Source organism: Hoplias malabaricus, chromosome 6, assembly GCF_029633855.1.
Source record: "Hoplias malabaricus isolate fHopMal1 chromosome 6, fHopMal1.hap1, whole genome shotgun sequence".
Classification (NCBI taxonomy): domain Eukaryota; kingdom Metazoa; phylum Chordata; class Actinopteri; order Characiformes; family Erythrinidae; genus Hoplias; species Hoplias malabaricus.
Window position 1 is genome coordinate 45,326,679 of NC_089805.1, and position 14,524 is coordinate 45,341,202.

The 14,524-nt window shown below is 43.7% G+C and overlaps 1 protein-coding gene across 4 annotated transcripts; it reads left to right on the top strand.

The window, feature by feature from the left end:
- The first annotated feature begins 101 nt into the window (after window positions 1–101).
- On the top strand, window positions 102–11,284 carry fam210aa (family with sequence similarity 210 member Aa). Of its 4 annotated transcripts, XM_066674623.1 has the most exons (5): window positions 102–118; window positions 534–650; window positions 3,934–4,268; window positions 6,766–6,877; window positions 9,169–11,284. In XM_066674623.1, exons 3-5 carry the CDS (start codon window positions 3,964–3,966, stop codon window positions 9,499–9,501), a joined length of 750 nt encoding a protein of 249 aa, XP_066530720.1. In that variant the 5' UTR covers window positions 102–118; window positions 534–650; window positions 3,934–3,963; the 3' UTR covers window positions 9,502–11,284. The 4 variants fall into 4 exon arrangements, with proteins under 4 accessions (XP_066530720.1, XP_066530719.1, XP_066530718.1 ...); XM_066674622.1 differs by lacking the exon at window positions 102–118 and having other exon boundaries at window positions 534–730; XM_066674621.1 differs by lacking the exon at window positions 102–118 and having other exon boundaries at window positions 535–726; window positions 9,169–11,283.
- Window positions 11,285–14,524: the final 3,240 nt, after the last annotated feature.

Sequence of the window (14,524 nt, forward strand, 5' to 3'; positions counted from 1 at the left end):
CTCCTGGTCAAACTGCCAGGTTTAGCTGATTTTGTAAGATAAAGTGTGTGAACAAATTCTATACAACCGTTGGCCTGAATTAACCAATGTATACACATACTATGTGACCTGTAAAGAAGTAAGCTTGCATTGCCCTACAACATTTAATCGAATTTTTCAATGGTATTACACCAGGTTTTCTGTCTTGTTTCTGTCTCTGTTTTACAGGCTACTCTTTTATTTAACTCACATTTTGTGAGCTATTTTCCTTTATTTTCTCTCTTTTATTTCTCTCTATTTATTTTATTATTTATATTTATTTTCTCTCTTCTTATTTAATTTAATTTAATGTAATTGTCCTTTTCACATTCTTTCACGTTTATATTATTTACATTTATTTATTAATGTTAGACATTTTTTTAACTGTTACATTTAATGCTTTCTTTTAAAACGGTCCTAAAGTTTATCAGATCTTTTTGCCCTAAAACTGGAGCCGGTGCCTTCTGGGAAGTGTAGTTTTTAACGCTGCGTATGTTCATATTGTGCTAACGCAGGAGCTGGAGATTTGACTACATTTCCCAGAGTCCTCTGGCGCGGTACGGTGCCCATGTGTAACGCTGGCGCGCCTCGCTGGAGCAGTGTGTGAATGACAGAGGGGACATGGCTGAACTGTGAGTGTTGAAGATGTTCTGGGGAATTAAACTCTTCCTTTTGGACCCCGTCTCTCCTGTGAGTGTTGAATTCGCAGTAGGTATTGGCTTGTTTTTATCTTGGCAGGTGGTGATGATCAGTTGCAAATATTTGGGCCTTAATTCTGTGATAAACACAGACTTTTATTATTTAATATTCCAAATTTATAACTCTGTGGGGTTAGGAAGTATGGCCCGCTTTAAAATGCGCCTAAAGGACACCACCTGCGTTTACAGCTTTCTTACAGTTCTGGGGCTTTGCTGTGAGTACTTTATTGCATTTATCCACATTAGCTATGTCTGAGTCTAAGGCCACAATGCCCAGTGCCAAGTGTGGGTTAGAGGTGTACAGTGGAACTGTGTTCTCTGGGATGGCATTCATCATCAGCTGTAAACACTTGCTGGTCCATATTCAAGAGAGTGTTCCTCTTTACTGCAGTCTCTACTCTTTTGAGACTACTTTCAGGCTAAACAGTGTAACATTGCTGTGGGTTTTTGATGGCATTCAGCCACATAAGCATTAGTGAGGTCAGGTGCTGATGTTGGGGGATTAGTTCTGAATCACAGACACCACTCCAGCTCATCCCAGTGGTGTTGGATATAGCCCCATCATGCCACAGGACACAGTTCCGCTCTTCCACCACCCAGTGCAGGTTTTTATACAGACCAAGGATACTGCCTTTATTCCACCCCCACTTTCCTAGAGTACAAGAGCAGATGGCATTTTCACATTAGGCAGAAAACATTCTGAACATTACAAAGATGGAAATACTTTACTCTGAAAGCGATGATATAAATATTCATTTATTTACCATAATTTCTTCATCTTAATGAGGGTCAGAGTGAATCCACAGCCCACCCATTATTATTATTATACACAAGACAGTAACACACCCTGGACATGACACCACACACTCACCCAGTCACTCACTCACACCTGTGGACAGTTTCACACACTCACCCAGTCACTCACAAACACCTGTGGACAGTTTCACACACTCACACCTGTGGACAGTTCACACACTCACCCAGTCACTCACACACTCACCCAGTCACTCACACACTCACCCAGTCACTCACACCTGTGGACAGTTTCACACACTCACCCAGTCACCCACACACTCACCCAGTCACTCACACACTCACACCTGTGGACAGTTTCACACACTCACACCTGTGGACAGTTTCACACACTCACACCTGTGGACAGTTTCACACACTCACACCTGTGGACAGTTCACACACTCACCCAGTCACTCACACACTCACCCAGTCACTCACTCACACCTGTGGACAGTTTCACACACTCACCCAGTCACTCACTCACACCTGTGGACAGTTTCACACACTCACCCAGTCACTCACAAACACCTGTGGACAGTTTCACACACTCACACCTGTGGACAGTTCACACACTCACCCAGTCACTCACACACTCACCCAGTCACTCACACACTCACCCAGTCACTCACACCTGTGGACAGTTTCACACACTCACCCAGTCACCCACACACTCACCCAGTCACTCACACACTCACACCTGTGGACAGTTTCACACACTCACACCTGTGGACAGTTTCACACACTCACACCTGTGGACAGTTTCACACACTCACACCTGTGGACAGTTCACACACTCACCCAGTCACTCACACACTCACCCAGTCACTCACTCACACCTGTGGACAGTTTCACACACTCACCCAGTCACTCACACACTCACACCTGTGGACAGTTCACACACTCACCCAGTCACTCACAAACACCTGTGGACAGTTTCACACACTCACACCTGTGGACAGTTCACACACTCACCCAGTCACTCACACACTCACCCAGTCACTCACACACACCTGTGGACAGTTTCACACACTCACCCAGTCACTCACACCTGTGGACAGTTTCACACACTCACCCAGTCACCCACACACTCACCCAGTCACTCACACACTCACACCTGTGGACAGTTTCACACACTCACACCTGTGGACAGTTCACACACTCACCCAGTCACTCACACACTCACCCAGTAACTCACTCACACCTGTGGACAGTTTCACACACTCACCCAGTCACTCACACACTCACACCTGTGGACAGTTCACACACTCACCCAGTCACTCACACACTCACCCAGTCACTCACACACTCACACCTGTGGACAGTTCACACACTAACCCAGTCACTCACACACTCACCCAGTCACTCACTCACACCTGTGGACAGTTTCACACACTCACCCAGTCACCCAGACACTCACCCAGTCACTCACTCACACCTGTGGACAGTTTCACACACTCACCCAGTCACCCACACACTCACCCAGTCACTCACTCACACCTGTGGACAGTTTCACACACTCACCCAGTCACTCACTCACACCTGTGGACAGTTTCACACACTCACCCAGTCACTCACTCACACCTGTGGACAGTTCACACACTCACCCAGTCACTCACACACTCACCCAGTCACTCACTCACACCTGTGGACAGTTTCACACACTCACCCAGTCACCCACACACTCAACCAGTCACTCACACCTGTGGACAGTTCACACACTCACCCAGTCACTCACACACTCACACCTGTGGACAGTTCACACACTCACCCAGTCACTCACACACTCACCCAGTCACTCACACACTCACCCAGTCACTCACACACTCACACCTGTGGACAGTTCACACACTAACCCAGTCACTCACATACTCACACAGTCACTCACACACTCACACCTGTGGACAGTTTCACACACTCACACAGTCACTCACACACTCACACCTGTGGACAGTTTCACACACTCACCCAGTCACTCACACACTCACACCTGTGGACAGTTTCACTCACTCACCCAGTCACTCACACCTGTGGACAGTTTCACTCACTCACACACTCACACCCGTCGAAAATGTCCCACTGTTCAAACACACATGTTGGTAGGTGAAGCAACTGTGGGACATTGTCCACAGTTGTGGGTGTGTGAGACTGGGTGAGTGTTGAGCACCCAGAGGAAACCTACTGAGACACAGGGAAAACACCACACTCCTCACAGACAGCGACACAAGACTGAACACACAACCTCAGGAACCATGTGCAGTGTCGTTTACATGGTATTAATATTTTCATTAACATTTCCCTCATGTCCCAAAGGCCTGACTGAAGCGACATCGGGGGTGAGAAATGAAGACATGTTCGTGTGATAATTAGAGAAAGAGCATATAATGGATGTGGTGTAAATAAATGACCCCGACTGTGTTTTCAGGGCGTCTGGAGCAGGTAGTGTGTGTGAGAGATGTTGTGGTTTGTGTGTGGAGGAGCTGTCGGGGCTCCAGCTCTTCACTCTGTCCTCCGTAACTCCGCCCTCCGGCTCAGCACCTCCGTCCCAGCATGCTCTGCGGCCGTAAAGAAGGGTCCTGCAGATGGACGGCAAAGCCCCGCCTCCTCCGACCTCCCGGACCTGGACCCTCTGCAGGACAAGTCCATCGGCCTCGTCCAGAGGTTTAAGAAAACCTTCAAACAGTACGGCAAGGTGATGATCCCCGTCCACCTGGTCACCTCCTCCCTGTGGTTCGGTGCCTTCTACTACAGCGCCATGAGGTACGTCCAAGACCATGCTCAATGCCAAGGGTCCTCTAGAGGAGTATAAAGCCCCTCAGCATTCTAATACCTTTTGAAGTAGGGCTGGACGATATATACAGCATTTATATCATGATATATTTTCTCCGGGTGACTGTCTGTGAGGAGTGTGGTGTGTTCTCCCTGTGTCTGCGTGGGTTTCCTCCGGGTGACTGTCTGTGAGGAGTGTGGTGTGTTCTCCCTGTGTCTGCGTGGGTTTCCTCCGGGTGACTGTCTGTGAGGAGTGTGGTGTGTTCTCCCTGTGTCTGCGTGGGTTTCCTCCAGGTGACTGTCTGTGAGGAGTGTGGTGTGTTCTCCCTGTGTCTGCGTGGGTTTCCTCCAGGTGGGTAGGCTCTGGACCCACCGCGACCCTGAAGTGGAGAAGAGTTACAGAAAATGAATGAATGCATGAACGAATGAATGAGTGTCAGTGTTCGCTTTAAAAAATAAAAACAATGGCAGCAAGTCAAGTCACAAAATCAAATGCATCTTCACCAGTTTGGAAGCATTTCAACTTTAAACCAAATGAAAAGTGAGAGCTGGGCAGTTCAGACGAGGCAATATGCAAAAATCTGTCGCTGTGAAACGGGGAAATGCAAATTTGAGTCTCATCTAGCCACCAGTCGTCCTGCTATCAAAGCCCTGCTGCCTCCACCCGCCCAAAACAGCCTCAGAAGGAGCAGTTCAGGCCATTTACAGGCGACAGTGAGGAGTAATTGGGGTGATTTTAACTGTCCTGTTAAACACAGCACAGGATCTTCTTTCACAGCGACAGACGTCAGACCCGAGCTGACCACGTTCCTGTTACACATCCAGAAAACCCTGTGTTTCACTGTTAGCGTATTCCCAGTTAGCATTGTTAGCAATACCAGTGGATATGATACACGTCCAAACCACATGGTTCCATCCACGTGCGGCAGTGGGACTGTGCAGTGTGTGTACGACTGATTTACTGAGACACAAATACACACAAGCTCCAATAAAGTCTTTAACACTACTGAGTTACACACTGTGGATGTGGGAGCAGCCGTCTTCTGATTCTGAACTCAGGGATGGTGAGGCCCTCCTGGCTTTTCCGAGTAGGAAATCCGACTTGTGGTGGCGTTCCAGTTACCTGGATACCTGGATCCCGGAAATTCTGACATCAGAGTTCAGATGGAACGCAGCATAACACCGGGATGTGAGAGGACCATGTAATTCTTCAGTTTAGTTTACTGTCACTGTGCTTTGCTCTCTTGTGTGTTAAGCTGATTGTCCTGTGTGTGTGTGTGTGTGTGTGCGCTTGTCATGGGGGGTGTATAAGTAGATAATTGTTTTTCTCTGACCCTGCTCTTCTTGGCCAGCTGAATGGTGACTGTTAGCAGACAGAGGAGTGTTTGCTAAATGTGGACCAGGGACTCATCAGCGTCTGGAAATGTAAAAAATGTGTGTGTGTGTGTTTACTGAAACACAGCCGTCAGGAAAAGCCTGAGTCATTGCTCTCTAAACCACAGCGTTCCTCAGCCACAGAGCTCCCTCACCTGACTTTATCTAGAACCTTCTCTAAACAGAGGCTGAGCAAAGCCCTGCAGCAGTTTTCCAATAAAATCTCACTGTTTTACAGCAACTGACTGATCATCTCCACTGTGGAACAGATTAAGACTATATTCACTCTTCACTCGTCCCCCTCCTCTTCTGTGTGTGTGAGTGTGAGCTCTAATGCAGTGCGTAGAGTGTCACGCAGGTTTTGCCTTGAGAGAGATTTTTGTAACTGATTTTATAAATGATTCTCTAGTTAACTGTTGCGGGAGATTTTGTGGGCGGGGCTAAATTTGGCTTATGTGATGTCAGGTCTGCCACTAAACCAATAAGAGCGAGACTTAGGGATGTGTTTGTCACTCACCTCTGTAAAGCGCAGTCAGCCTCTGCTTGGAGTGGAGGAGTGTCTCACGCGGACGACTGTAATGAAACGTTTTAGCGGATCAGACACAGCAGTCAGAAACATCCAGCCGACAGCGTCCTGTGATCAGTGATGAAGGACTGGAGGACGACCAACACACACTGACTCTACATCTACAAGGTGGACCAACGAGGGAGGAGTGTCTCACAGAGTGGACAGAGAGTGGACACAGGGTTTAAAAACTCCAGCAGCACTGCTGTGTCTGATCCACTCTACACCAGCACAACACACACTAACACACCACCACCACGTCAGTGTCACTGCAGCGCTGAGAATGATCCACCACCACGTCACACCTGCTCTGTGGGGGTCCTGTGTAGGTCTTGATAATTGAAGAACAAGGGGAGAGGGGGCTAATAAAGTATGCAGAGCAACAGATGGACTACAGTCTGTAACTGTAGAACTACAAAGTGCTCCTGTGTGGTCAGTGGGGCTGAGAGAGCGTACAGTGAGTGGAGAAACAGGGCTGTGGGAGTCTGAAGGGATGTAAGAAGTTATTTGAGGTGTCCTCTCTGACTGTTTTTGTTTTCCGGTTCTCAGGGGAGTGAATCTGGTGCCCTTTCTGGAGTACGTTGGATTTCCGGACAGATTTGTGAAACTCCTAGAGAACTCCCAGAGCGGATATGCCCTGACTGCTTATGCTATGTATAAGGTAGAGTGAGTGTCTGAGTATTGTCACTGTTGGGGGCGGGGAGTCCAACTTTATTTATTGATATCTACAGAGCCCCTAAGGTGGGTTTATTTAGCAAGTCGTGGCTACTATATAGTATTCTGAGACCAAAAAATAATATACTGAGACCATGAAATAGCATTTTGAGGCCATCAAATAGTATTTTGAGGCCATTAAATAGTAATTTGTGGTCACGGAATAATAAATTGAGGCCAAGAAATAGTAATTTGTGGTCACGGAATAATAAATTGAGGCCACGAAATAGTAATTTGTGGTCACGGAATAATATATTGAGGCCACGAAATAGTAATTTGTGGTCACGGAATAATATATTGAGGCCACGAACTAGTATTTTGTGTCATGGATTAATATATTGAGGCCATGAAATAGTATTTTGTGGTCACGGAATAATATATTGAGGCCACGAAATAGTATTTTGTGTCATGGATTAATATATTGAGGCCATGAAATAGTATTTTGTGGTCAGGAAATAATATATTGAGGCCACGAAATAGTATTTTGTGGTCGTGGAATAATATATTGAGGCCACGAAATAGTATTTTGTGGTCATGGAATAATATATTGAGGCCATGAAATAGTATTTTGTGGTCATGGAGTAATATATTGAGGCCACGAAATAGTATTTTGTGGTCATGGAGTAATATATTGAGGCCACGAAATAGTATTTTGTGGTCAAGGAATAATATATTGAGGCCACGAAATAGTATTTCGTAACCACGAAATTATATATTGAGGCCACGAAATAGTATTTTGTGTCACGGAATAATATTTTGAGGCCACGAAATAGTATTTTGTGTCACGGAATAATATTTTGAGGCCACGAAATAGTATTTTGTGTCACAGAATAATATTTTGAGGCCACGAAATAGTATTTTGTGTCACGGAATAATATTTTGAGGCCACGAAATAGTATTTTGTGTCACGGAATAATATTTTGAGGCCACGAAATAGTATTTTGTGTCACGGAATAATATACTGAGGCCACGAGATAGTATTTTGTGTCACGGAATAATATTTTGAGGCCACGAAATAGTATTTTGTGTCACGGAATAATATACTGAGGCCACGAAATAGTATTTTGTGGTCATGGAATAATATATTGAGGCCACGAAATAGTATTTTGTGGTCATGGAATAATATATTGAGGCCACGAAATAGTATTTTGTGGTCATGGAATAATATATTGAGGCCACGAAATAGTATTTCGTGGTCATGGAATGATATATTGAGGCCACGAAATAGTATTTCGTAACCACGAAATGATATATTGAGGCCACGAAATAGTATTTCGTAACCACGAAATGATATATTGAGGCCACGAAATAGTATTTCGTAACCACGAAATGATATTTTGAGGCCACGAAATAGTATTTTGTGTCACGGAATAATATTTTGAGGCCACGAAATAGTATTTTGTGTCACGGAATAATATACTGAGGCCACGAAATAGTAATTTGTGGTCACGGAATAATATACTGAGGCCACGAAATAGTATTTTGTGGTCACGGAATAATATACTGAGGCCACGAAATAGTATTTTGTGGTCACGGAATAATATACTGAGGCCACGAAATAGTATTTTGTGGTCACGGAATAATATACTGAGGCCACGAAATAGTATTTTGTGGTCACGGAATAATATACTGAGGCCACGAAATAGTATTTTGTGGTCACGGAATAATATACTGAGGCCACGAAATAGTATTTTGTGGTCACGGAATAATATACTGAGGCCACGAAATAGTATTTTGTGGTCACGGAATAATATACTGAGGCCACGAAATAGTATTTTGTGGTCACGGAATAATATTGTGAGGCCACGAAATAGTATTTTGTGGTCACGGAATAATATATTGAAGCCATGGAATATTATTCCGTGACACAAAATTCTATATTGAGGCCACAAAATAATATTTTGTTGTAACTTCTGAGATTTTACGAGCAGTGAGTACCTACTCGGCTCGGATGGAACCATAAGTGAGCAGGGACCGACAAAGTCAAAGCGAGTCATATAGGTTTCCATGCGGTGGAAAGTTGCCATTTGCCCGTTGTTCTGCAGAAACCCCTACGGTAGCTGTTGGTCTGTTGAGCTAAAGAAGCTCCAGAAAGAGTCTCAAATAAAGGGTTATTGATATGTAGCTTGTCAGACTGGCAACTGGAGGAGTTCAGTTAACAGCTAATGATTCCTGTGGTGTTTTCAGTCTACGACAACAACTCTCTAAATCCCCGTCTTTGTTCTTTTCTCAAAACAGATCGCGACCCCGGCGCGCTACACGGTGACGTTAGGAGGAACATCTCTCTCCGTGAAGTATCTGAGAAAACACGGATACATGTCCACACCCCCACCCGTCAAAGAGTATTTCCAGGAGAAGATGGAGGAGACCAAGGAGAGGATCTCGGGAAAGATGGAGGAGACCAAGGAGAGGATCACGGAGAAGATGGATCAGACTAAGGAGAGGATCTCGGAGAAGATGGAGGTGACCAAGGACCGCTTCTCAGGGAGGATGGAGGAGACCAAGGACAAGCTGACGGAAAAACTGCAAGAAACCAAAGACAAAGTGGGATTCCGGAAGAAATCCGAGTAGTTTTCACAGCTCCTCGCAGCGTAGTTCCCGGGAGATGAAAGATGCACTAGACTCTCTCACACTTTCATTAAGTTTTGTCTGAGAATCCATGTTCTGAAACATAAAACTCACAGCTTTCCGCTTAACACAGCCTTCGGAGAAACCGACGCTGGGCGGAAAATGGCTGTTTTATGGGAGAATTCTAATTGTTATTCTGTAAATAGTTCAGCATTTGAGAATTAAAGGAACACTAGGTAGTATTTTTACCTTATAATTACAGCTTCAGAATCATTGTGATGCTCCACTGAGCTGTAACAAGGAGAATGGAGCCTCTTTTGTTGCTACTACAGGCTCAATCCTGCAGAAACGGCACTATGTAAATTTGGAGGAGGGTAGGAAACCACCCCTACCCTCCTTTTCCCATTTAATTTCAGGACATTATGTCAACTGAGTTACACTTAGCCAGTTGTAGGGGGAGCTCAGGAGCCAAAATATTAGATATTAGATCTTACCTAGTGTTCCTTTAAAAGGATTTTCGGACACACACTTTAAGCTGACACTGTCTAAAACTTCTTAACACATAATAAATTTTTGTTTCTGTTTATGCAAAAAATTAAATCTGCCCTGTGAACCCACCTAAGCATCACAAATGCGTCATGAATGGCTTGTAGGTGAGACCAGGTCTTCTCACAACTTTGTTAAACCAATCAGAGTACAGTCAGAAGCATGGAACATGTTATAGGCTTCTGTGACTTTAGAAGAGGACGTCTGGTTCCATTCACCACCACTGTCCACTATTCAGATGTAGTAGAGCATTCCACACCAAACACGCTGTAAAAAAAAAAAAAACAGATTAAAGCAACAGTAGGTAGTACTTCAACTTCAAAATTACAGCTTCCGAATCATTGTGATGGTACAGTGAGCTGATGCAGGGAGTACAGAGCCTCTGGCGGTACTAATCTGGGATCGGCACTGCAGAAACTGCGCTGTGTAACTTTTTGAGGAGGGTAGGAATCCAACCCCGTCCTTACCTTTCTACCCCCTTCTCATTGAGTTCAGAACAATGCTGTAGAAGTCAATTACACTCTGCAAGGGTGGAGCTCTGGAGCAAAAATAACAAATCTTACCTAGTGTTTCTTTAATTCTATGGAATGTGTGACAATGTCTGCTTCCAGATGCAGGTTTAAATAAGAGCCTGGGTTCATTCTGGGTTTAAAGTGTCATCCAGTGTGTGAACCTACATTAGATTCATTTATCAGTCCAACGACTTGGACATTACTCATCCGCTAGAGATGATTCTGAGATAAAGGGGGAACTGTGTAAGTTCGACACTTAACTATGACTTTAAACCAGCTGAAAGTGACCTGTCGTGTTTAAGTGTGTCCTCTCGCCTGATTGAAACGATCCCAAACTCACGGCCCTGCTGCTCCCTGCCGCTGGACGTCTTCCTGTGTTTTACGGACGTGACGGAGACACTCCACTGGACTGTTCCTGGACCCCACGAGTGTAGCTCTGTTTGTTCAATCTCAAGACAAAGCGTCCACTTGTGTGATTTGTTTGTGCCCATCTCTGGCCAATGCCCAAATAAAGGGAACGTCCACTCCATTTTCAAAGCACCCCCAGAGTTCAGTGTGTGAGCTGTGAACGGTGACGGAGGGTGTGAAGAAGTTGTGAAGGGGTGGACATGAAGAATGGGACCAGGTGACGTTGTCCACAGGTGACAGAATGTGAGGGACTCTTTCTTTCATCTTTTTCTCCATTCACTAATTCATTCATCCTTTAATGTATTCATCAGTGCAGGTCTTTGTCGTCCGTTTCTCTGCACCCATTCACTCTTTCATTCGTTTATTCATCCATTCACACCCCAGTCAGTTACTTTTTCTGTTCATTCATTCACATTCTCCATTCATGCCTTAATCTTCATTCATTCATTCCTTGTTCATTTTTCATTCATATTTTATCCATTCTTCCGTTGTCTCACACGCCTCCATTCATGTGTTAATGCATTCATTCATAATCTTCTGTTTGTTCATTCAAGCCAGAACTTGCCAGTTGCTCAGTGAGGGTGTGTGTATGTGTCTCATGAAACGAAAAAGGAACACTGATCCCATAAAAAGGAACAAGAAACCCAAGTAGAGATTTATTTTAGTTTATTTATTTTTAAATATGTCTTTTAAAGCAGTTTGAATTTTAACTCAGCATTTTGCATATTTCAAAATAAGGTATTGAAAAAAGTATGGATCAGGAATCTGTATCTGTGTCGTCGGTGATTCTGAAGGAAACCCAGCCCTCGTCGACTGAACCAAGGACAAACAGCACAAGTGATGGTGGGATGAACAAAATAAAAGTCCCTTCGGCTGGTTTGATTTAGCTTGACATGATCCATCGGCGTTAAAGTCCATTAAAGTCTTTGACCGCGGTCGATCCTCCGTGTTGTGTTCTGCCGTGGAGCTGATATCACAAAGTCCAAACATCGAGCAGTCACCAGATATAAAATCATAATCATAATAATAGTAATAATAATGATAATAATAAGTCAAATAAATAAATGGCAAGCGCTGGCATTGATAATTATTTCTCTGGAAGTAACAAAAGCAGCAGCTAGTTTATCATCGTCCTGTGTACAACTGCCTTTATATCAGAATATTCGTCTCATCACATAACAGAGTTTGCATTTACTCGTTTACGGTATTAGGAAAAAATAGAAGAAGGATTTTTTTTTAAACATTTATGTGACTGAACTGTAGCATTGTTTTTGCAAACGTATACTCGGTTCTTACAAAAAAAGACAAAGCACAATTCTCCGTAGGCATTCACAAAAACTCGATGCCGGCAATGTTAAATTTTTCATTTTTAATATTATCTATACATTATATTACAGTATTAACATTGTTCTCTTGTGGTTTTTTTCTACCCATTGGGTAGGATATGTGCATAATATTTTCAAGTTATATACAGCACAGTACAAATAAACAAAGTCAGACTACTGAAAAAGCACCGTAAGAAGTGAGGCACAACGAAGGTGGGGGTTTCTTTTAAGGAGGGGGGGGGGTATTTTTTTTTGAGTGCAAGTGGGTTCCTATGCCTGCTTTAACTCGACCTGCTGTAGGCACCGAATTTACTCCAAATAACATGCAAACACCTCTCAGCCCAAAAACCTAAAAATAAACACTTGTTTTCCTTTTATAATATATCTATCTATTTATCTATATATATATATGTGTGTGTGTGTGTGTGTGTGTGTTACAATGACAGCACAAAAGTACAAGCGACAGGAAAAGAGCACAAACATTGTGTCCAACGCGGACACAAAAGCAGTTGTAAAAAAACACAGTAATAACAAAAATAAAAAGAAAGGAAATGCAAAGTGAAAGAGACGTGGACACACACTGGACAAAGGGCAGCAGCAGCAGCAGCATAGCAGCAGCGGTAAAAAACAGGTAAAACACACACCGCACGCTCAGAATGAGAGAAACAAAGAGGCGAGTCCTAAACCATAGCCACGGTTCGAGAGAAGAACCTGTTTGACCATAAAACCATGTCCAATATCACATACAATTCATTCGTTCGTTCATGCTGAATGTTCTCCCCCAGTCGCACTCACTGCCTCCAGCCCCGGGAGGGTAGAGGCGAACACATGCTTCCTCCGAGACACACAAGTTCAGCCCAAATCTTTGTGCTGAACTGCAGCTAATGCAGCGCCTCTGAAGAGGTTAACACCCTGGAGGAGAACGAACACTGCCCAGATCTGTCACATCAGCTGACAGACACTCGTGCTAGCTAGGACGTGAACGGAGAGAGGGAAGGAGAAGAGACAGAGATGTCGTTGCTGTCCAATCAAAAACATGTATTTTAAAATATTTACTTTACAGAAAACGGGAAAAACTTCTTAAATTTCAATGGAAGTAAATGTAAAAAAGGTTATAATTTTGGGACATTTCTATTGGTTCATTATTTTTACAGTGTGAGGGACAGCTTCTGTGTTCAAATGATGTAGTAAATTAAAAATGGAGATTTTTGATTGGAGAGTGATGATTAGTATGTGGTTTGGAACACAGCCGTAGTCTACGTCTGTGGGGAAAAAGAGGTAAAATACCTGGAAAATGTATTTAAGGACACCTTGCCTGCATTTGTGATATTGACTTTTAATGTTTGTCAGATCCTGCGGATGTTAGCCCACTGGCTAGCTCACTAAACACTGGTGGGGGTTAACTCACATCACGGTTGGATTTAAGAAGTGGTATTTCTGTGTATGTTACAGTCGAGTCCTACAGCTGTGCACTCCGTGTTCGGCTCGAGGGTGGAAGCTAAGTTTGAATTAAAACTGTGGGGAAATTACAAATCAATGCTAACTTATTGTCTGTGATGTATTTACCTCCTCAACATCATAACAGATGCCTCTACTGTGACTTGACTGATCTTTTTGTCAATTTCAATAAAAATGCTCCAAAATTAATTTGGATTAAATCTTTTTACACTGACTTCCATTGAAAGTTAAGGATGTGTTCTGTAAATTTACTATTATTGAGATACATGTTTTTTGGAGAGTAACAACATGTCTAAATGACCTTATCTGTGTGTGTGTGTGTGTGTGAGCACTTGCTAGCTGCCTATATCCCTAATCCCTTTTATAATTAAAAAAAACAGTTGAACTATGTTAGATATTTTTCGTTAAAGCGTCAAGTCGCCCTGTAAAGCCTGAAATAGTCACTCAGCAGTTCAGGTGGGACTGGCGGGAGGTTTCCGGACCACGTCAGACGTCTTAACACTCAGACTCAAAAAGAGGGTGCAGGTATAATCCCAGCTAGCAAGGGAACATACCCCCAACTTTAGCTAACGTTACCCAAAACTTCTAATACAGTTTTAAAGGAAATGTTTTAGCCTAGCGTTCAAACGACATATTATTTATAATGACAAATATCTTTAAAACTTTATTAGAACTTTTGGCTAACGTTAGCCAAAGTTGTAGGCATGCTAGCTTCCCTTGCTAGCTGGGATGACCAGTGACATTAGTGGGGACAGGTATGTTACGCCGGTGGCCAGC